The 24,373-nt window shown below is 44.0% G+C and overlaps 1 protein-coding gene across 1 annotated transcript in view; it reads right to left on the bottom strand.

The window, feature by feature from the left end:
• The window catches only part of hk2 (hexokinase 2), a 72,588-nt gene that overhangs the window by 21,005 nt on the left and 27,210 nt on the right, over positions 1–24,373 (bottom strand). Inside the window, exons 4-11 of the mRNA XM_060907515.1 lie at positions 20,925–21,044; positions 19,013–19,108; positions 16,255–16,354; positions 15,015–15,198; positions 13,550–13,711; positions 7,193–7,426; positions 6,696–7,000; positions 2,826–2,974 (exon numbers count right to left, since the gene is read on the bottom strand). Coding sequence (XP_060763498.1) covers positions 2,826–2,974; positions 6,696–7,000; positions 7,193–7,426; positions 13,550–13,711; positions 15,015–15,198; positions 16,255–16,354; positions 19,013–19,108; positions 20,925–21,044 — 1,350 coding nt within the window. The remainder of the gene's footprint in view (positions 1–2,825; positions 2,975–6,695; positions 7,001–7,192; positions 7,427–13,549; positions 13,712–15,014; positions 15,199–16,254; positions 16,355–19,012; positions 19,109–20,924; positions 21,045–24,373) is intronic.

Below are 24,373 nucleotides of genomic sequence, written 5' to 3' on the forward strand. Positions count from 1 at the left end.
AAAATAATAATTGTTGGGGCGTCTGCTGATTTGTTAGCTATAAATTTAGGTCTAATTACTTCTGACAGTCTGCAAGCATTGCACCGTCGGGTCTTCAAGTCTGGCTGAAGCAGAGGAGCGGGCTTTCCGGGGTTTATTTTTTCGTTTTTTTTTTTTTAACATGCTCTATTTCTATATGTCCAGGTTTGAACTAAGTCATTTTGGCAAGATTTAATTTAATACAAAACAGAAATGGTCAGACACAAGCACGCCAAGCACATGGGAATGTATTTTGCCAATTTTGACAGCGCATGTTTTTTTAATGCCGCACCGTAGACTAGTGGGCCTGTTAAGCATAACAATTGTGCACAAAATGAAAAAAGCATGAAACTTTCAGGGTTTGTTCTTGAATGCATAAGCTTTAATTTGAGACGTGGAGGCATTCTCAGTTTGACCTCTGGGGTCAGCTAGAGGTCATTGACCTCCATGATATCACATTTCTATGCATGAAATTAGAAAAGGCTGTATCTTAACATCTAAATGTGATGTAAATGTAAAATAAATGTGTTTTTCCATGTGCCTGGACATGAAAAAATCACATATAATACTGATATTCCTCTTAGGTGTAACTTCAGGGGTCAGGTAGAGGTCATTGACCTTTGAAATTTGAAGTTTCTATGCATGAAATTCTAGACGGGTGTATCTTAGGATCTAAATGTGATAGAAATGTGAAGTTAATGTGTATTTCCTTGTTTCTGACCATGAGAAACCCATTTTTAATACTGGTATTACTCTTACAGGTCATCTCTGGGGTCAGCTAGAGGTCACTGACCTCCAGCATAATGCATTTCTATGCATAAAATTAGAAACGGGTGTACCTCAGGTTCTAAATGTGATAGAAATGTAAACTAAATTTGTATTTCTATGATTCTGTACATGAGAAACCCATTTTTGATACTGATATCATTCTGAGAGGTCAACATCATGGAGAACAGGCAAGGTTGGGAAACATCCCACATTTTGATAAATCTATATAAAAATCTCATGTGTTTTGGATTGTAAGAAACAATTCCATATGAATATGAACATGACAGAAATATACTTCAACTTGTCAGAAATTATAAACTTTAACTAATCAAAAACTTGAACTACAATCAAAACTCTAAATGCAGTGTAAACAGTTGAACAGGTTCCATAAAGAACATTTTAAAATCACTATAGTATCTACATTTATTCTAAGGGCCTTGACCTTTGGAGATTACAATGTTGGCCTACAAATTGTAACTACAGAACACTGATTTAGTCGCTGCAGTCACCAGAGCATGTGCACAGTGCTGTGCACTTTAAGGCTGCCTTTTTACATCTACAGTGCCCAGTACAACCCTTTTTGCAACCACAGTGCACAAGTTCATAGCAAGCCTGTGAAGCTTCAGGGAGTGTTGTCCAAAGTGGCCGCCATCCAGCATCGGTGTCAATCCATCCCCAGTCTGATGGACTGGGCAAACATGGTAAATAACATATAGTTATTCCTGTGAATTTAGAATTGCCCTATCAATGTCCAACATTAAAATGACTGAAAATTAAACTACAATATACTGTATTCTTCAACTCTAGTGCAAATGAGAGCAAATGCTCCAAAACATTACTCACTTTGAAATTATCAATGGAAATGGGGCAACTGTGTTCAGCTTCTGACATAGTTTGTGACCACTGGAGATGTTTTACTTATCAGAAATGAGTTGTGTCATGTCCAGAAACATGGAATCATATATTTACTTTACATTTACAGTATTTCACATTTTAATCCAAAGATAGATTGTTTCTAATTTCATGCTTAGAAATGCATTATCGTGGAGGTCAGTGACCTCTAGCTGACCTCAGAGGTGACTTATAAAAATGATATCAGTATTAGAAATTAGTTTATCATGGCCAGAAACATGGAAATACACATTTAGTTTACATTTCTATCACATTTAGAACCTGAGGTACACCCGTTTCTAATTTCGTGCATAGATATGCATTATGCTGGAGGTCAGTGACCTCTAGCTGACCCCAGAGATGACCTGTAAGAGTAATACCAGTATTAAAAATGGGTTTCTCATGGTCAGAAACAAGGAAATACACATTAACTTCACATTTCTATCACATTTAGATCCTAAGATACACCCGTCTAGAATGTCATGCATAGAAACTTCAAATTTCAAAGGTCAATGACCTCTACCTGACCCCTGAAGTTACCCCTAAGAGGAATATCAGTATTATATATGATTTTTTCATGCCCAGTAACATGGAAAAACACATTTATTTTATATTTACATCACATTTAGGTGTTAAAATACAGCCTTTTCTAATTTCATGCATAGAAATGTGCCATCATGGAGGTCAATGACCTCTAGCTGACCCCAGAGGTCAAACTGAGAATGCCTCCACGTCTCAAATTAAAGCTTATGCCTTCAAGAACAAACTCTGAAAGTTTCATGCTTTTTTCATTTTGTGCACAATTCTTCTGATAATAAGAGCTTAACAGCCCCACTAGACAGCGAACGTTTAAACATGATCAAACATAGGAAATGAACGACACAAAGCATGGCTCAAAAACAAAAAAGTTAAATAAACCCTGCTGATAGTTGATGGTGTTGCAACACATCAGTGTTATAACCCAATCTCTACCCAACCACCCGTCATTTTAATTCTCCTCGGATCAGCACCGACCTCACATTTGGCCTTGGGAGAGTTCAGTTGATGGAAATCCGTCACACGACGGAAAACTTTAATCCATGATTGAATCTGTGAAAGGTTCTGTTGCTTGGTGTTATCAGGATGTCAGAGGAAGAAGTGAGCGGTACCTCTTCGCCCGTGCCCTGCATGATGTCCTGCGAAATGGTGTAAATTTTGTGGTGCATCTCGACGCTGTGCCGTTTCCCGCCGCGCACCCGAACCAGCAGCACTCGGAAGTTAGTCCCGCCCAGATCCAGCGCCAGGAAGTCTCCGTGCTCTGAGGAAGAGAGAGAGCAGATTTAATACTCACACACAACAATTATAATATTTACAATACTATCGCACCAGTTTGGTGAAGAAGGGGGGCGTGGACTCAGTGTCTGTCAGTCTTGATAAAGGTGGGTGTGGCCTCTGTGTCAGTCAGCCACAATTATGGAGTCACAATTATAGCCTCCGTCAGTCACTGTAAAAAGGGCGTGGTCTTTGTGCCTGTCAGTCTCAGTGAAGTAGGTGTGGCCTCTGTGCCTGTTCCTTCCAGTGAAGTACAGTGGCATGCAAAAGTTTGGGCACCCTTACTGAAAATGTCTGTTACTGTGAATAGTTAAGTGAGCAGAAGATGAACTGATCACCAAAAGGCATAAAGGTAAAGACGAGACATTTCTTTTCTGCAAGATTTGTGTATTATTTCTGTTTTGTACAGCTGAAGAGTGAAAAAAGAAAAAGAACACCATGCGAAAGTTTGGGCACCCCAATACATTTGGGTTCTCAGGTAACTTTTACCAAGGTTCCAGACCTTAATTAGCTTATTGAGCTGTGGCTTGTTCAAATTCTTCGTTAGGAAAGGTCAGATGATGCAGATTTCAAAGCTGTATAAATTCTCTGACTCCTCAAACTTGTCCCTAAAATCAACAGCCATGGGCTCCTCTAAGCAACTCCCTCGCATTCTGAATAATAAAATAATTGATGCTCACAAAGCAGGAGAAGGCTACAAGAACGTAGCAAAGTGTTTTCAGGTAGCTGTTTCCTCAGATTATAATGTTATTAAGAAATGGCAGTTAACAGAAACAGTGGAGATCAAGGTGAGGTCTGGAAGATGAAGAAAACTTTCTGAAAGAACTGCTCGTTGGATTGCTAGAAAGGCAAATAAAAACCCCTGTTTGACTGCAAAAGACCTTCAGAAAGATTTAGCAGACCCTGGAGTGGTGGTGCGCTGTTCTACTATGCAGCGACACCTGAACAAATATGACCTTCATGGAAGAGTCATCAGAAGAAAACCGTTCCTGCGTCCGAGCCACAAAATTCAGCGTCTGAAGTTTGCAAATGAACATCTAAATAAGCCTGATGCATTTTGGAAACAAGTCCTGTGGACTGATGAAATCAAAATAGAACTTTTTGGCCACAATGTGCAAAGGTATGTTTGGAGAAAAAAGGGGGCCAAATTCCAGGAAAAGAACATCTCTCCAACTCTGAAGCATGGGTGTGGATCGATCATGCTTTGGGGTCGTGTTGCAGCCAGTGGCACAGGGCACATTTCATTGGTCGAGGGAAGCATGGATTCGAATAAATACCAGCAAATTCTGGAAGCAAACATCACACCATCTGTAAAAAAGTTGAAGTTAAAAAGAGGACGGGTCCTACAATAAGACGATGATCCAAAACACACCTCAAAATCTACAATGGAATACCTCAAGAGGCCCAAGCTGAAGGTTTTGCCCTGGCCCTCACAGTCCCCTGACCTAAACATCATTCAAAATCTATGGATAGATCTCAAAAGAGCAGTGCATGCAAGACCGCCCAAGAAACTTGTAGAACTGGAAGCTTTTTGCAAGGACGAATGTGTGAAAATCCCCCAGGTAAGAACTGAAAGATTATTAGCCGGCTACAAAAAGTGTTTACAAGCTGTGATACTTGCCAAAGGGGGCGTTACTAGGTACTAACCATGCAGGGTGCCCAAACTTTTGCTTCAGGCCCTTTTTGTCATTTTGAAAATGTAACAGATGAAAATAAAAAATTGTTTTTGCTTAAAATATAAAGGGTTAGGGTTAAAGTCATCTTTAACTTTATGCCTTTTGGAGATCATTTCATATTCAACTTGCTTGACTGTTCACACTAACAGCAATTTTGACCAGGGGTGCCCAAACTTTTGCATACCACTGTAGGTGTGGCCTCTGTGCCTGTTACTTCCAGTGAAGGAGGTGTGGCCTCTGTGTGTGTGTGTATATATCTATATATTTTTTTTACACACACACACAAAAATTTTCTTTTAATCCGCCAAATTATATATATATATATCTGGTGGATTAAAAGAAAATTTTAAAAAGAAAGAATGAAGGGAAAAATGAGGGGAAAAATCTAAAATAAAAAAACTCCAAATTCAAGAAACAAAAAGAAAAATTAAAGAAAGAAAACTGAAAAAAGATGAAAAAGAAAGCCTCTCTATCCCTTTGCATTTCTCTCCCCACATCCGCTGCTCCCTCCATCGTCTGCATCCCCTGCCCCCCCACCGCCACTCCCGTACTTGCCCTACACGTTGCTCTCCGCCCGACACTCCCACAATCGCTCTGCCCACCCGTCCGCCGCTCCTCATCCGTCTGTCTGTCCGCTGCACTCGCTGTCCTTCACTCCCTATCCATCTGCACGTCTGTCTGCCATGCTCACTCCGCCCGTCGCTCCCCATCCGCCACACTCACTCTGTCCTTCACTCCCCGTCCGTCTGCCCGTCCATCCACCGCGCTCATTCCGTCCATCCGTCTGACCATCGCTCCTCTGTCCCTTCCCCCGCGTCTGCCACTCCAGCGCTCACTCCGCCTCTTGCTCCCCTGTCCATCTGTCTGCCCACCACTCCCTGTCTGTCGCTCCCCTGTCCATCTGTCTGCCCACCACTCCCTGTCTGTCGCTCCCCTGTCCATCTGTCTGCCCACCACTCCCTGTCTGTCGCTCCCCTGTGCCTGCGCTGTCTGTCTGTATCTCTCTGTCACCTTTGGTTTGAAAAAGACCAGAGTTGTTCCTCGGTTGTGTCCAATGTTCAACCCTTTTTGTTCATTCAGAACTGAGTTGACGCGGGTTAATGATACAACAGACCCCGAGCCACACCCTGAGTGACACGTAACCGTTAACTCTCAGGCTCAAGGTGCTTTTTTCCCTCCTGGATACAAAGTTTTGCACCTTTATTACATTTTCCCCACAGATGATAAGTGTGTGTTTGTGTGCGTGCACATGAAACGGTGTGAGCTGCTGCTCATGCGGCTTTAATTTAATAAACACGGTGCTGTGTAGGAAGAAATGGAGCGCAGCAGCTCAGTGCATGAAGACCATCAGTAATAATAATAATAATAATAATAGGGGGCGGCACGGTGGTGTAGTGGTTAGCGCTGTCGCCTCACAGCAAGAAGGTCCGGGTTCGAGCCCCGTGGCCGGCGAGGGCCTTTCTGTGTGGAGTTTGCATGTTCTCCCCGTGTCCGCGTGGGTTTCCTCCGGGTGCTCCGGTTTCCCCCACAGTCCAAAGACATGCAGGTTAGGTTAACTGGTGACTCTAAATTGAGCGTAGGTGTGAATGTGAGTGTGAATGGTTGTCTGTGTCTATGTGTCAGCCCTGTGATGACCTGGCGACTTGTCCAGGGTGTACCCCGCCTTTCACCCGTAGTCAGCTGGGATAGGCTCCAGCTCGCCTGCGACCCTGTAGAACAGGATAAAGCGGCTACAGATAATGAGATGAGATGTGAGAACAGGTGCACGCGTTATTTCAGCTGCAGCACTTTCACCCAGACCTCACACTCACACTGAGTAACTTCAGTGGAGAACACAACAGCATGTGAACCTATTTCAGTCTTGTTGTTTAACAAATTCTAAAATAAACTGCAGTATAAAGTTTGCACTCGAGAGGTGTTCATTTTTTCTCCCATGTGAGTCCTGGATTGACTCTGAAACACACATCACTGTGGGTATCACTCCGTTCGGCCGCCCAGTTTGACTCGAGGTTCTCTCTCTCTCTACCTCACCTGTGCCATCGGGCGTGGCTCTGACGTAGGTGGGCAGCATTTTGACGGTGGCTGAGTCGTGGGTGTCTCGAGCGAGTCCCCTGTTCATCTGCACCTCCATCCTCCTCTTCACCTCCATCAGCTGTTCCCGGCTGAGCCGCAGCGTGTCCAGGACCTGCTGGCGCTCGGCGTGCTGCTTCGCCAACCTGTAGGCCACCGCCGTTACCATGGCAGCGCCCTTCCCGCTGCCGTCCTCCGAGCGCAGGAAACGCACGTCACAATCAGGAACCAGACAGCGCACCATCTTATGTAGCCGTCGTGCAAAACTGAGCAACAAACACGCACACGGGGAAGGAAGAGAGAAATAATGAAAGGGACGAAGAGTAAACGTGTGACTGTCGAGAAAATTTGAAAAATGTGATCAACATCCTTTGTGCGTCCTTTTTAATGATGGTGATTTATTAGTAAAGTTTGTTAACTGAAAATGTTAAAAGAGAACACACACACACAGTACTCACTGTGGGTGGTTCTTGTACACGGATCCGTCCACTCCGATCGTCGTGCGCAGTCGATCCATGGCCTTGTTGTCACGGATTTGGCGCAGCACGGCGGCGAGCGTCGCGGCGCACAGATGAGCTGCTCGCATTGACACGATCTGACACACACGCTGCACAGCCACGCAGTCCTCAGGAGACGGATCCAACCCCAGATCACGCAGAACCTGCTCCACACACACCAGGCTTTCCTTACTCCTACACACACACACACACACAATTCAGAAACTGTCCTGATCCTGTTTCACCTTTAGAATGAGACTCGTTGCTGAAACAGATCATAAAACAGCATCGTCCCATAAAACGATAAACTCTATAGAGTAATTGTGTTCCTCGGGGGGTTTCTCGTGGGCTTATCGGTTTTTCTGAAAGGTGTTTGGAGGTTTAGAGAGCTGATGGGAGATTATACAAGAGGTACAGGGTTTTTATTCTTTTAATTAAATACAAACCCTACCCCTGTTAACACTGAAAAAAAAATTATAAAAACAATTTCCTCTGATATGATAAAAATGTGCAAGTTCTAACACTGCTAAAAAAAAATCCCAACAGGCAGAAAGTTTTCTCATCTCATCTCATTATCTGTAGCCGCTTTATCCTGTTCTACAGGGTCGCAGGCAAGCTGGAGCCTATCCCAGCTGACTACGGGTGAAAGGCGGGGTACACCCTGGACAAGTCGCCAGGTCATCACAGGGCTGCACATAGACACAGACAACCATTCACACTCACATTCACACCTACGCTCAATTTAGAGTCACCAGTTAACCTAACCTGCATGTCTTTGGACTGTGGGGGAAACCGGAGCACCCGGAGGAAACCCACGCGGACACGGGGAGAACATGCAAACTCCACACAGAAAGGCCCTCGCCGGCCCCGGGGCTCGAACCCAGGACCTTCTTGCTGTGAGGCGACAGCGCTAACCACTACACCACCGTGCCGCCGGCAGAAAGTTTTATTTTATTTTATTTATTTTTTTATTGATTTAGCTTTGCCTTAGAGTATACAAATTTTAAATAATTTTACAATAATAATAATAAAACGAAGGCAGGGAAACTGCAACAGCTAAAGCCAGTGACTGCGGACCCGTACGTAAAACTAAGATTACATGATGAAAGTGGGATGCTACGCATGAATAAGCAGAAATTTTTAATAAAACCAACCAGAGCCTGTAGCCCCGCCCACTTTCTTTCTATTGGCTCACAAGCCCAATATCCATGAAATCACAATTCAAAAATCCAGGTGTCAGTAAGAGCGCTGAAACCAACAGCGCTAACCAAACTGCAAACATGGCTGCCCAATACTACAACGACCAAGATTCACAGCGCCTCGCTCACCTGAGTACTGAACTCAGCTGTCTGTCATTAGATCAATTACCACCGTGCTACTTGAGGCTACATCCACACGACAACGGCAATGAGATTTTTTTTTTTTAGCGGGTAAAAAATATATTGCGTCCACATGGGCAACGGATCAGTAAAATATCAGGTTCATATGGGAACGCAACGCTTGCTGAAAACGATGCGATACACATGCCACACCTCTACGTGCGCTGTAAGACGGTCCCATCGGAGACACCAGAACAATAGAAGAAGTAGGACGCATGCGCATAAACCCCTTCTTCTACCCGGCACTGAACTACTACTACTCTGGGGTCCGCCATTGTTGCTGTTGTTGTTACGAATGATGCGCGCGAGAGTGCTGCTTGTTCTAGTCATGTGGTTGTGACGTCATCGTAAACAAATCCGTTCTACTCATCCAGACGACTTCGCAACGGCGCCGTTGCCAGATTTTTCCACTCTGGAAACTGTTCTCAAAAAATATCGTTTTGGGGCACCCAAAACGCCGGTGCCGTGTGGACGCCAGGCCGAAACGATAAAAAATTTTATCGGATTCACCTGAATCCGTTGCCGTGTGGACAGGGCCTGCATCCCTCTCTAATTCTGCCTCAGTGTGAAGTATTGTTCTGCTTTCCCAGTCCATACCGAGCCTTTGTATTCTCTGCCTGATCTCTCGTTATTTTAACTCTTGCTATCCTTCTCTTGTTTCTTCTTCCTGGTTTTGTCTACGTTACTCCGTTTGCCGATCGACCGACCCTCGCCTGCCTACTGACTACGATTTCTGCTTACCGATTTGGCTCTACGCAGTTTGTTCGTTGCTTCTTCCTGCGGTGATATCAGTAAGTCCCTGCACTCTGACACTATGCTACAGATAAACTGTACACACTGGCAACTCAAAAGTGTAAAGTGTAAAATTAAAATAAGAATATCAAAACTTTTTTTTTAAATTAAATCCTCAAAGACAACCATTCTGCGGATGGTTTCTCAAAAGCCTCTTAATGCTATGAGTGTCTTAACTAGGAGAGAGACTGTTTGTTTGTTGTGCTGCTCGCTCTACCACTTAACAGTGATCTTTGTGCTGCGATGCTTTTAGGAAACTCAGCACAGATCTGGCAGGTTCAGAGAGTGTAGAAAGAGTGGGTGTCTAAACTAAAGAACGGTTTATTATATTCAAAAAAACGATATCAAAACAGGATGAAAAAAGCTTCTGAGTCCTTTATCAAAAAGAAACTTAATGTCTCAGTGGACATTTCAGTCCAATTCAATTCATTCCTTTCAGGGTTTTTTTTTTAAATGCCAGCATCGACATGAAATCAGTAAAAGTCATGAGTCTCATTTTGTCACTGAGTTTTAAGCAAAATGAACCAGTTTAACAATTCTGTTTATTCATTAGTATTCAGCTGGAGAGATTGAAGTGAAAAGGAAAATGAGTGCTGAAGGAGGTCAGTCAGAGAAAGGAAAGAAAAAAAATCATTCATCTGAATGGGCTTCAGGACGATTAAACACAGCACAGCTGCCAACGCTGCGTCAAACATCACCGCTACAGGAGCGTCACATGGCTAAGGAGTGTTTTAAGTCCTCACATGCACCGATTTTACCTCACACACACACACACACACACACACACACACACACACACACACACACACACACACAGCAACTGCACTTGTTTATTAGAATGTTGATCTCTCCATTAAAATGAAGCTCAGCGTTTAGTAAGATTCAAGGCCTCCGTATCAGACAGGGGTAAAAAAAAAAAGATCGTACCACATTTTTTTTTCCCTAATACTAGTCTCCTGATTTTTGAAATATACTTTTTAATTGAAAGCAGGCTTGTAGTATTCGAGCCCGACTCGTGCCCTAATTTTAAGGACTCGTGACTTGACTTGGACTTGAGCGCTGATGACTCAGACTCGTGTGTGAACTGCATTCGGACTTCTAAGTTGGAGACGAGGACTCGGATTTTTTCTTTATTTTTTTGTAACATGCCATAATAATTTGGCATAAGATATTTATATCTACATTAATTTTTATACTAATTTTGTGCAAGAGAATGCACATGCACCTGTTCATGCGTCATGTTCAGGAACAAACTAACATTAATGGCGCTAAAATGCCTGGAGAGACGCCGCTAGGATTGTCTGCTTTGCTTATACAGACTTCTCGTGCAGTGGGAAAAAATGCACTGCTATGTGTTCCATATGTAGAAGAACTATCGAGGAGACGACGGGGACAACCTCGAACTTCAACCGTCATTTGGCAAGACTCCACCCAGAGAAAGAAGTGGCAAGCTATGTTCGTTGCTCTATTGATAGTGGGCAGGGTTTGCTTGCTGAGTGATGAACTAGCTAGTGTTAACCCTCATCTCATCTCATCTCATCTCATCTCATTATCTGTAGCCGCTTTATCCTGTTCTACAGGGTCGCAGGCAAGCTGGAGCCTATCCCAGCTGACTACGGGCGAAAGGCGGGGTACACCCTGGACAAGTCGCCAGGTCATCACAGGGCTGACACATAGACACAGACAACCATTCACACTCACATTCACACCTACGCTCAATTTAGAGTCACCAGTTAACCTAACCTGCATGTCTTTGGACTGTGGGGGAAACCGGAGCACCCGGAGGAAACCCACGCGGACACGGGGAGAACATGCAAACTCCGCACAGAAGGGCCCTCGCCGGCCACGGGGCTCGAACCCAGGACCTTCTTGCTGTGAGGCGACAGCGCTAACCACTACACCACCGTGCCGCCCCAGTGTTAACCCTCTCTCATGCTATTTACCCTGTTGATAGTGGGCGGGGCTTGCTGAGCGATGAACAAGCTTTTTATCTATAGCCTGTTTACTAAAACGGGGCGGTCGAGCAGGAACGTTAGTCCAACACAGTAGCAGAGACGCTTTCACATAAAGGCAGCAACAGCCACCGTCACATGGTGCAGTTGGAGTCTTGTTCTCGGACTCGACTCAGACTCGACTCGAAATTTTCTTTAATGACTTGGACTTGAACAGTGGGGACTCAAGACTGGACTCGTACTCGAGGTTTAGTGACTCGATTACAACACTGATTGATGGTGATTATATACACATTTATTTTAGGTACACCATCAACAGCAGGATAGTGTGAAAGCACCAGTAGCCCCCTTCCACACATAATCAGTAGTTTGGCCCAATTCTGGCAGCTACAGCAAATAAAATTACCTTTAAATACCAAATAAAACACAGGTAGACAGGAGCCGGGCATACTTTATGTGCTTTGTGTGAAAGATGTATATTTACAGTGGGAAATTCAGGAAGCTATAGTGCAATACAGTTTTGCGAAAGAGCCACCAGAAGGTGTTAAAACCTGCAGGGTAACAACTGGGTGATTTGATTCAATGCATAGATTTAAAAGGCAACGAGTGAAACGAATCGATGCAATGGTCATAAATAAATTACTAGATTATTTGTTCGTAACTCTAATACTATTAAAATAATCCTCCTTAATTCATCACTATTCACATATTTCCAGCAAGCCAACTCCAGATCCTGAACAAAGTTGGTCACATATCGATCACAGGATTGCAAATTGTATCGTATCGTATCATATCAGACTCTATAACTGTATCGTCAAATCCCAAATCACTGCCTTATAAGTGGAAATAAAACTTATATCGTGTGGAAGCCTGTGGTTTAAACATCCTCAACAACGGCGTTACGAATTCAACTTCGGAGCAAAATAATCAGCCTGGATACTTTTATTCCGAAAGGATACGAGATATAGTGAAGTTTGCTATTTGAAAAAGTCATCCAGCATGAAACTTAATTCAATCCATTAACAAGAAGGAACTTTAAAAAAAAGTGTTCGTTTTTACAACGCACTCTCGATCAGCTAACCCTGTAGCTGGCTGCGCTTTTTGGCTGTTTCCTTTGGCTGCTCTGTTCATCGTGTTGTGACAGGATATGGACGGGACCTGAGGTGAGGAACACGGCTTAGTGGAGGAAATGCACAGCAGGAAATAAGATTCTGACACCATGAAGGGGAGGACTTATTATTTTAAAGGAAAGCTAAATGAAGATAATCAGCCCTGCCAGTGAGAGAGAGAGAGAATAAATGAGATGCAGAAAGAGGCATCACGTTAGGGCGGGGTTAATGTCCGCTCGTCCCTGAGGCCGTGGCGTCAGGCTCCCTGTGGGGTGAGAAGTGTATAAGCAGAAATCTTTAACATTCAGAGCACACTGAGTAAAAATAGGAAAGTATAATTGTCAAGGTGTGTGGGTGTGAAATGACAGTGCTGTTAGTGCCGCTTAACCTTCACATGGCTGATGAAGGGAATCACACTGTGCCTATTGACCACCCATTGAGCATGACTCATGTGTTTAAAAGTGGAGCTTAACAAGCTACTTTGAGTAACACACACACACACACACACACACACACTTCATTCTGTGAAAACTGACGTGCTGTGAAAGAATTCTGATGAAGCAATACTCATTTATTCATTTCCTGATACATATATGGAGTTACACACACACACACACACACACACACACACACACACACACACACACTTCATTCTGTGAAAACTGACGTGCTGTGAAAGAATTCTGATGAAGCAATACTCATTTATTCATTTCCTGATACATATATGGAGTTACACACACACACACACACACACACACACACACACACACACACACACACACACACACACACACACTTCATTCTGTGAAAACTGACATGCTGTGAAAGAATTCTGATGAAGCAATACTCATTTATTCATTTCCTGATACATATATGGAGTTACACACACACACACACACACACACACACACACACACACACACACACACACACTTCATTCTGTGAAAACTGACGTGCTGTGAAAGAATTCTGAGATGAAACAATACTCATTTCTTCATTTCCTGATACATATATGGAGTCTCACACACACACACACACACACACACACACACACACACACACACACACACACACACAGGTACTGACTTGTCGTTCTCGATGGCTGAAACGTAGCTGGTTTTGAAGTGACCGGTAATAAGCAGCTCGGGCGTGGTCCGGCCCTGGAACAGCAGGCCCTCTTTAGCCATCTTCACCAGGATGAGACGCACCAGCTCGCCCATGTACATCCCACTGATCATCTTCTCAAATCTACACACACACACACACACACACACTTATAAACTTGTCTATATAAAAGAGGTTGCCGTGGTACATGTGGTTGTTATCCCTAGTGATGAAAGTGGGCGTCGCTGCTTAATTGTATCTGTCAGTCTCTGTGAAGGAGGTGTGGCCACTCAGTTCCCGTTATGGGGCGGGGCTTTTCCTCTGTGTATGTCAGTCCCAATAAAGAAGGTTGGCGTGAGCTCTCCTGTGTATCCGTCATCTCAGTGAAGGTGTGGCTTCTCTGTATCTATCACTCCCAGTAATGAAGGTAGGCGTGGCCTCACATGGTATTTGTCAGTAACAGTGAAGGACAGTGAGGCCACTACTTGGACTTCTCTTCTGTGCAAGTAAGTCCCAGTGAAGGACGTGGGCGTGGCCTCTCCTTTGGAAATGTCAGTCCCAGTGAAGGAGGCATGGTCTATTTTCTGTATCCATCAGACCCTGTGACAACACATTAAGTGAGGCATGGAGGAGGCGTGGCTTGTTGCCTGGGCATGTCAGTCACAGGAAAGGAGGCGTGGCTCATCCCCTGGGCATGTCGAACACATTAAAGGGGGCAGGGCTTATCCCTTGGCCATGTCAAACACACATACAGGAAGGCGTGGCTTGTCCTCTAGGCATGCCAATGAAGGTGGCGTGGCCTCTGTACCCCTCTCACTTTATATACTTGCTTATTTAAGCAGAAATGTTTTTTCTTTGCATCTCGTTTATTCATCGAATGCTCAACATACAGGGTGTTTCAAAAAATGTGATATTATTTGAGATGTAAATATCCCAGAATGATATAAAATGTTTTAAACACCCTGTATTATACTCAATATACAACTTTAATAATAAAGTTTGGTTTTGTGAACACACTGAGGGAACGCAACCTGCTCTTACGTGAAAAAAAAAGTTTAATCTTTTATAGCTTGAGCTCTTCAAACCAACAGGTTTCAAACATCCTTCACACTTATCCCTGAAACGCTGATAAAGAGAACGCATTTACATCAGAATGTTCTGTTCTTATAAATAAAGAACGAATCGAGACAGTCATTAAACACAGAGGAGCTCAAGGACATGAACGTTTCTGGACTTCAGCAGGATACTGACAGAGTGCGAGTGTGTCAGTGAATGAATGAATGAATGAATGAATTAATGAATTCACAGAAACACATTAATCCATACAGCCATTTACAGTAACGTGAGCAGTGAGCGCAGACTCGAGGGTGTAAATCCCTGAGCTCTGCAGATAACACGGCTGATTTTCTCTCTCCAACACCATGTGTGTGTGACTCGTGTCACTCACAGCTGTTTGCCAGGGTTCAGTGATCCAGCGTCGATCTCACGGTCGAAGTCGGTACGAATGTCTTCGAGAGAGCCGTCGTCTCCAAACGCTCCCCACTCCATGTTCACACACATGCGGCCCTCGTCTCCTTCCACCAGCTCCAGGTTCCTCATCTCCTCCATGTAGCACGCGTTCGTACCCGTACCTACACACACACACACACAATGTCACTGCGATACAAGCACCTTCAGAAAAAAATATTTGATTTTGTCAACTTAATCTTTACCCTGATGCATTTTGGACTTCGTTAAAAATTGTCGACAAAAGACTAAACAGGGTGTGTCCAAGAAACCGTCTGAGTTACAGAAGGTTTTTAGACAGATTGTACATCGTAAAAACTAAACAAGGAATTTCACTACAAGGCTTGTCTGGGAAAAAGTATCAAAGAAGCAAAAACTTTGCGAGAGAGAGAGAGAGAGAGAGGGAGAGAGGAGAAGGGGGAGAGAGAGAGGAGAAGGGGAGAGAGAGAGGAGAAGGGGGAGAGAGAGAGAGGAGAAGGGGGAGAGAGAGAGGAGAAGGGGGAGAGAGAGAGAGGAGAAGGGGGAGAGAGAGAGGAGAAGGTGGGAGAGAGAGAGGAGAAGGGGGAGAGAGAGAGAGAGAGAGGAGAAGGGGGAGAGAGAGAGAGAGAGAGAGAGGAGAAGGGGGAGAGAGAGAGGAGAAGGGGGAGAGAGAGAGAGAGAGAGGAGAAGGGGGAGAGAGAGAGGAGAAGGGGGAGAGAGAGGAGAAGGGGAGAGAGAGAGAGAGAGAGAGGAGAAGGGGGAGAGAGAGAGGAGAAGGGGGAGAGAGAGAGAGGAGAAGGGGGAGAGAGAGAGGAGAAGGGGGAGAGAGAGAGAGAGAGAGAGAGAGGAGAAGGGGGAGAGAGAGAGGAGAAGGGGGAGAGAGAGAGAGGAGAAGGGAGAGAGAGAGAGGAGAAGGGGGAGAGAGAGAGGAGAAGGGGGAGAGAGAGAGGAGAAGGGGAGAGAGAGGAGAAGGGAGAGAGAGAGAGGAGAAGGGGGAGAGAGAGATGAGAAGGGGAGAGAGAGAGGAGAAGGGGAGAGAGAGGAGAAGGGAGAGAGAGAGAGGAGAAGGGGGAGAGAGAGAGGAGAAGGGGAGAGAGAGAGAGAGGGACAGGAGAGACAGGAGAAGGAGAGAGAGGAAAGAGAGAGAGGAAGAGGCAAAACAGAGAGAGAGAGGTGAAGTGAGAGCGTTGGAGATGACTTACCTACGATGAGGCCGATCTCGCAGTGATGATCGTCGAAGCCGCAGGTCATCATGGTTCCCACGGTGTCATTGATCACAGCAACAATGTCGATGTCAAAGTCCTGACAGAGGAGGAAACGAAACGGCTTTGAATCATAATAAACAACAACAGTAAGGTTTTAATTTATTTTCTGAAAGGATGAAAGCCTTCTTCAATATTTTCCCCCTATATTAACAGAAAGTGGTGTTGCAGTGTGGGTCTATAAAACCAAACACACATTCAACACGATGTGCTTCAGGGTCTGACGCACCTTGATGACGTAACAACAGCACGAGCTACTCGTTCCAAACCTCGCCGCCTGCTGCACCACGCGCACCAGCCGAGCCATGAGAATTTTGGGTTTTTTTCAGGCACGGATGATAGACGATATTTTCATAAATCACTTTTCATGAAACACTAAAGACAAGCAAAAATTCCAAGCCATAATACCCTTCCTGCTCATTGCACGCACTCACCTCCGGGTTAAATGGACTGAAAGAAAGTAAAGACGCTAGCTGTACTCAAGAGTAATTAATAATAATAATATATTTTACTAGGTATGTGATGATAAGTCGTGATACAATTTCACAACAATTTGAATCAATTAAATAAAAAACGAACCGTGATTATTATCAGGCTGTGTAATCTCTGAGTTTTTCCTGTCTGTAATTCTGTTGTTTAGACGGCAGAAGGCACAAGAACATACAACAGCAATAGGGAATACACGTGACTTCACTGTAGGTGGAAGTAACACAGCTTTAATGCAGCGAAAACACAACAGATCTAAAATGTGAAATAGGTGTTGTGCGATTGTGTACAAATGCATTTAATAAGAAATCAGAGCTCTCTCTCTCTCTTTTTACAGACGGCTGAAAGATAAAGAGAAGCAAATAAAGGAAGTACAAATGTTCATAAATGTTTATTAAGAAAAGGATGATCTGTTAACTTTTTTGATTTTTATCCCCCGCTGGCCGAAAGGCCCGAAGGGGAATTATGTCGTGGCAATTTCCGTCCGTCCGTCTGTCCTGGGAAGGGTACTCACCTTCTGAAATCAACTCCTCTCACAATTTGTGGAGGAATTTCACCAAACTTGGTAAAAGGCTTTGTTATATGTCATTAGTGCACATATTATTTTGTTCAATTCGCTCGCATTTTACCAGAGTTGTGGCCCTTGATTAACAACCTTGTACTTTGACAATTTCATGAAGGTGTGCTCGCCTTCTGACATCAACTCCTCTCACAATTTGTGGAAGAATTTCTTGAAACTTGGCAAAAGGTCTTGTTATATGACAGTAATATCCAGATTGAAATATAATTTCGTTTGTGAAAATTTTACCAGCGTTTTGACCCTTTATTAAATTACTTGTACTTGGACAATTTCATGAGGGTGTACGTTCTTCTGAAATCTCACAATTTTTGGAGGAATTTCATGAAACTTGACAGGATTCTATGTTATATGTCGGTAATACACATATTGGAATTTCATTCAATTCAGTCGCATTTTACCAGAGTTATGGCCGAGTCGCCAGCGGGGGATATTGTGCTCTCAGAACGGTCTTATTAATAAAAGGAATATTTTAGTTAATAGGATAATTGTATGGTTGGCACGGTGGTGTAGTGGTTAGCGCTGTCGCCTCACAGCAATAAGGTCCTGGGTTCGAGCCCCGTGGCCGACGAGGGCCTTTCTGTGTGGAGTTTGCATGTTCTCCCCGTGTCCGCGTGGGTTTCCTCCGGGTGCTCCGGTTTCCCCCACAGTCCAAAGACATGCAGGTTAGGTTAACTGGTGACTCTAAATTGAGCGTAGGTGTGAATGTGAGTGTGAATGGTTGTCTGTGTCTATGTGTCAGCCCTGTGATGACCTGGCGACTTGTCCAGGGTGAACCCCGCCTTTCGCCCGTAGTCAGCTGGGATAGGCTCCAGCTCGCCTGCGACCCTGTAGGACAGGATAAAGCGGCTACAGATAATGAGATGAGATGAGAATATCAAAGCTGAGAATCGATTCGAATCGTGAACTGAGTGAATCGTTACACGCTTGTCTTTTAGACCTGACGTGAGGACAGAAGAGTCGAGAGTCTGCTCATAACTGAAATGTTCAACAGCTTGCTGAGTTTTTGTTAAGGGTGTAAAAATGATGTAGAACAAATAAAACCTTTTGTTCAAAGACAGTAACATTCATAAACTTGTTCGTCTGTATTAACACCCTTATACTCTTACTTGCCTGGATGGCTGGATAACATCAAATACGTCCTTCACCAGTGAAACACGATTTATTATCAGGCTACCATGAAATGAAAACTTTTTTTTAAACCGTGTAGCATACATACATACACGCCTCGGGTTTATTTCTTTCGCACTGTGAATAAACGTGAAGCTCATTGATTGTGAATCACAGACTCAGACATGCTCCTCCACTCTGCTTGGGTGTGATGGATTCAAAGAGCCTGATGAAACACTGGAGAAATAACGACAGGCCAAACCTCATTTCCACAGAAAACACGTGGGTTTATTTCATTTCGAACACCACATGGAACTCAGTCAGCGAACTAAACCTGACAGGACGTCTCTCCAGTCACCTCCTCTGACAGGATTAGTGCCATTATTAACGCGAGCGGAGACGTGACAGTGTGCGGAAGGAAAAGACGATTGATGTGAGATGATTTTTAGAAATCAGTAGCAGATGTGAGGAGGTTTTTCTGAATTGGTGAACTTTCAGACTTTTCTCCATGGTCATCACTCTTACCCCTCTCTTCTTGATGGCGTTCCTCAGCAGGCTCACCACGTCTTTCCCCTCCACCCCGCTCGCCTTGAAGCCCTTGGTCCAGGACAACAGGATGCTCTGCACACACAGGGCACAGCTGTAACCATGGCAACAACCATCAGGGATGTTTAAAAGCACGAAAATCATGAATGTGTCATCATAGAAATTATGTAAACACGTTATCACACCAACAATATCACAACAAAAGTCATGCTTTTAAACAAGAGCTTGGTTTTGTGTGTGTGTGTGTGTGTGTGTGTGTGTGTGTGTGTGTGTGTGTGTGTGTGTGTGTGTGTGTGTGTGTGTGTGTAAAAGGGACGGAGTTAGTGAAATTAATCAGTTATGTAAATGAGAAGCAAATCAACATTCTCTCAAAATGAAAAGTTTTTTCATCCCCAGTTAATTTTATCAGGAGGATGGAGATGGAACATATCGATGACTGACTGACTGACTGACTCCTCCCCCAACCCTCCAATCACGACCGTGAGCAGAAATCATGTGACGAGTTAAACGCACGCTGCATTCGATTCGACTGAAGCTCTTAACTTGGAATTTCTGAGCTTAGAAGAGAAATAACCCAAAAATATATTTTATATATGTATATTTTATTCTATCCACATTCACTGAATATGAGCAATCGCGTGCTCTGATTGGCTACTCTACTACTAGGCTATCAGCTCATGTACCGTGAGTAGAGGAAAAACAAAATGGTGGAGCGTGTTGCTGAAGCAACCGAGGATGAAATAAAAACTCTACTCGAAAACAAAACACCAAAAAATACCAAAAAAAAAGCAACAAAATATGGAATGATAGTATTTAATCGTAAGAACGTATCTTTTTATATTTTTCAAGAATTATTATTATTATTATTATTATTAGTGTTTTTCACAAATTGCTCCTGTCATTTCGTCGGTTTGTTTACATTCTAAGCAGAAATGATTTTCTTGGATGTTTTGTATAAAGTTTTTATTTATCGAATTTGTAAAAAATAAAAATGCTCCGTTTCTCAAAATCCAGTGAATGTGGTTAGAATAAAACAGTTATTCCACTCAATCTCGGTGCTATGCGCCTCGTCGGCTATCAGCTCATGTACGACTCGATTTTGTGGAATAACTGTTAAATAGATCCGTATGCCTCCTGAATGACTTGTAAAGTGAAGAAAGGTGTTCTTAACCCTGAGTTCAGTGAGTGACGCCATGTCAGCATCACTACACTACTGGAAACTAGTTTATTATTACTAGTACTAGTTATTACTTTAGGATCATTGATGCCATCAGACGCTACAACTCCTCTCTGGGGGGGGGGGGGGGGGGGGGTAACAGGAGGACGGGACGGAGCAGTAGCCTCGCCTAACAATAAGCAATACTGGACAATGTGCAATATAAAGTGCAATATCTCTCTCCTGCTGCCCCCCCTTTCCTTTACCCCCCCCCCCCCCCCCATTATTTTTATATTTGTATATGTAAATAATTTAATTTAATTTATCTAGAAGTTTTTTCTCTATTTCTTTTCTCTGTTTATCTGTAATGAAGCTGCTGGAATCTTAATTTCCCTGAGGGAACCCTCCCAAAGGGATCAATAAAGTTTTATCTAATCTAATCTAATCGATGTAGACATATTAGTTGGTTAAATTAACAAATAAGCCAGACACATGCTTTGTTGAGGCGTCCATGTTTTTTTTTTCTCACTCTGTAGCTTGTAAAAGGACGTAATAGCCATTATTTCAGTCTCCCCACTTCTGAGTGTCAAAGTCAGACGGATGAAATTTAACACAAATGCAAAAGGTGCAGCGTTCACAGACTCGCAGTGTCATAAAGCCGTTAAATAAAACAATAAACAAGTGCCAGAGTCAGGCGTTCCTTCATTTATACACTTCGCCTGTTCCAGTCCTCACCTCGTCCAGTTTGGTCTGCTGGCAGGGGAAGGAGAAGGTGAAGCCCAGCGGCAATTTCTTCTGCTTAATGCCCAGTTTCTCCAGGAAGTTCGCCAGACATTCAGCGATGTGGTCAAAGAGCTGGCCAGTGAGAAAGGGGGGACAGAAAGCGAGGGGGAGGGGGAGAGAGAGAGAGGGAGAGGGAGACAGACAGGGAGAGAGAAGGAGACAGACAGGGAGAGAGAGAGAGAGAGAGAGACAGACAGAGAGCGACAGACAGAGACAGAGGGGGAGAGAAGAGGGAGAGAGAGACAGAGAGAGAGGGAGACAGACAGACAGAGAGAGAGAGACAGAGAGCGACAGACAGAGAGACGGAGAGGGGAGAGAAGAGGGAGAGAGAGACAGAGAGAGAGACAGAGAGGGAGACGGGGGGGAGAGAAGAGGGAGAGAGACAGAGAGAGAGAGGTAGACAGACAGACAGACAGAGAGAAAGACAGAGAGCGACAGACAGAGAGAGACAGAGGGGGGGAGAGAAGAGGGAGAGAGAAACAGAGAGAAAGAGAGAGGAGACAGACAGGGAGAGAGAGGTAGACAGACAGAGAGAGAGAGAGAGAGAGACAGAGAGCGAGAGACAGAGAGGGGGAGAGAAGAGGGAGAGATAGACAGAGAGAGAGAGACAGAGATGGAGAGGGGGAGAGACAAAGGGAGAGAGAGGGAGACAGAGGGAGAGAGAGAGATGAGAGAGGGAGAGAGAGGGAGGGAGACAGAGAGGGGGAGAGAGACAGAGGGAGAGACAGAGATGGAGAGGGGGAGAGACAGAGGGAGAGAAAAAGAAAGGGATTAGTGTTCAAAGGTCTGTTAAAACCAACACACCTTATAGCAAGACAAATCCTCCTTTGGCCTCGTGTAATGCGGATATCTTTGAGTGCAAAAATTTGTGCACTCACTCCACTTGCACATCCCATGTCTCTGGTTTCTGTGTGAATCTCAAGTGTGAATCTGTGTCATAAAATACATTCAATACATCCATCCATCCATCCATCCATTATCTGTAGCCGCTTTATCCTGTACAGGGTCACAGGCGAGCTGGAGCCTATCCCAGCTGACTACGGGTGAAAGGCGGGGTTCACCCTGGACAAGTCGCCAGGTCATCACAGGGCTGACACATAGACACAGACAACCATTCACACTCACATTCACACCTACGCTCAATTTAGAGTCACCAGTTAACCTAACCTGCATGTCTTTGGACTGTGGGGGAAACCGGAGCACCCGGAGGAAACCCACGCGGACACGGGGAGAACATGCAAACTCCGCACAGAAAGGCCCTCGCCGGCCACGGGGCTCGAACCCGGACCTTCCTGCTGTGAGGCGACAGCGCTAACCACTACACCACCGTGCCGTCCTAATTCAATGCATTTTTTACTGAAATATTTATGATACAGTGCTGAGCGTAAATGAGTGCACCCCCTTTGAAAAGTAACATTTTAAACAATATCTCAATGAACACAAACAATTTCCAAAATGTTGAAAAGGCAAAGTTTAATATAACATCTGTTTAACTTATAACGTGAAAATAAGGTTAATAATATAAACTTAGATTACACATTTTTCAGTTTTACTCAAATTAGGGTGGTGCAAAAATGAGTACACCCCACAACAAAAACGACTACATCTAGCACTTTGTATGGCCTCCATGATTTTTAATGACAGCACCAAGTCTTCTAGGCATGAAATGAACAAGTTGGCGACATTTTGCAACATCAATCTTTTTCCATTCTTCAACAACGACCTCTTTTAGTGACTGGATGCTGGATGGAGAGCGATGCTCAACTTGTCTCTTCAGAATTCCCCAAAGAAAATAATTTCTTTACACCACAAAGGTGAAGGCTACAAGAAGATCAGCAAAGCTTTACTTATCAGTCAGAATACTGTAGCAAAAATGGTACAAAAATTTAAGAAAGATGGAACTCCAACCATCTCACAGAGACGTCCAGGTCGTCCACGGAAGTTAACACCTCGACAGGAGCGTCTTCTGATGAGAAGGGCTGAAGAAAATCGGCATGCAAGTTCACTGCAGTTATCTAAAGAATTAGAAAGCCAAACTGGGGTGACTATTTCCCGTGACGCAATACGGCGTACACTGCAGAGGAATGGCATGCATGGATGCCGTCCACGAAAGAAGCCTCTCCTGAAGCCCAGGCACAAAAAAGCCCACCTAGAGTTTGCCAGGGCCCATGCTGACAAAGATGAAGACTACTGGGACTCTATACTCTGGAGTGATGAGACCAAGATGAATGTTTTTGGAACTGATGGCTTCAAAACTGTATGGCGTCGCCAAGGTGAGAAGTACAAAGAAAAATGCCTGGTGCCTACAGTGAAACATGGTGGTGGCAGTGTCCTTATGTGGGGCTGCATGAGTGCTGCTGGTGTCGGGGAGCTGCATTTCATTGATGGCATCATGAATTCACAGACGTATTGCTCTATACTGAAAGAGAAGATGCTACCATCACTCCGTGCCCTTGATCGTCGTGCACTTTTCCAACATGACTAAACACACATCTAAGGCCACTGTTGGATTTCTGAAGAAGAACAGGGTGAAAGTGATTCAGTGGCCAAGTACGTCTCCTGATCTGAACCCAATCGAACACCTATGGGGAATTCTGAAGAGACGAGTTGAGCATCACTCTCCATCCAGTCACTAAAAGAGGTCGTTGTTGAAGAATGGAAAAAGATTGATGTTGCAAAATGTCACCAACTTGTTCATTCCATGCCTAGAAGACTTGGCGCTGTCATTAAAAATCATGGAGGCCATACAAAGTACTAGATGTAGTAGTTTTTGTTGTGGGGTGTACTCATTTTTGCACCACCCTAATTTGAGTAAAACTGAAAAATGTGTAATCCAAGTTATATTATTAACCTTACTTTCCTGTTATAAGTTAAACAGATGTTATAATTACACTTTGTCTTTTCAACATTTTGGAAATTGTTTGTGTTCATTGAGATATTGTTTAAAATGTTACTTTTCAAAGGGGGTGCACTCATTTACGCTCAGCACTGTATGTTCTCTCGTGCAAATTTGCTGGTTGTTGCTGTATTTTCTTTATTCCTGTGAAAAACTAGCAGTTAATGTTTAATCAGCGAAACATGCGTACTTCCACTGTGAGCTCCTAAGAACACTTTGCAACAACATATTAATGAGAAATCCAGTGAAGACGTCGGTGCAAACGCTGGACTCAGAGTCCCAGAATGCAACACAGCTATACGACGCCGAGCTGCGACAGAGGCGTTGACGGTTAGATTCGTGTGAACATTAAGCTTCGGAAGCTGATCTGTTTAATCCGAGTGTACGGGTGAGGAGGCGAGAGAGCTAAAGGACTAAAGCACCACTGCATCACTCCCTGACAGAGTGGAGATAAAGTGAGCGCTCAAATAGACCAACAGGTCTTGACTTTAATCCCAGAGTAAAT

The sequence above is a fragment of the Neoarius graeffei genome, chromosome 24, assembly GCF_027579695.1.
Source record: "Neoarius graeffei isolate fNeoGra1 chromosome 24, fNeoGra1.pri, whole genome shotgun sequence".
NCBI lineage: Eukaryota > Metazoa > Chordata > Actinopteri > Siluriformes > Ariidae > Neoarius > Neoarius graeffei.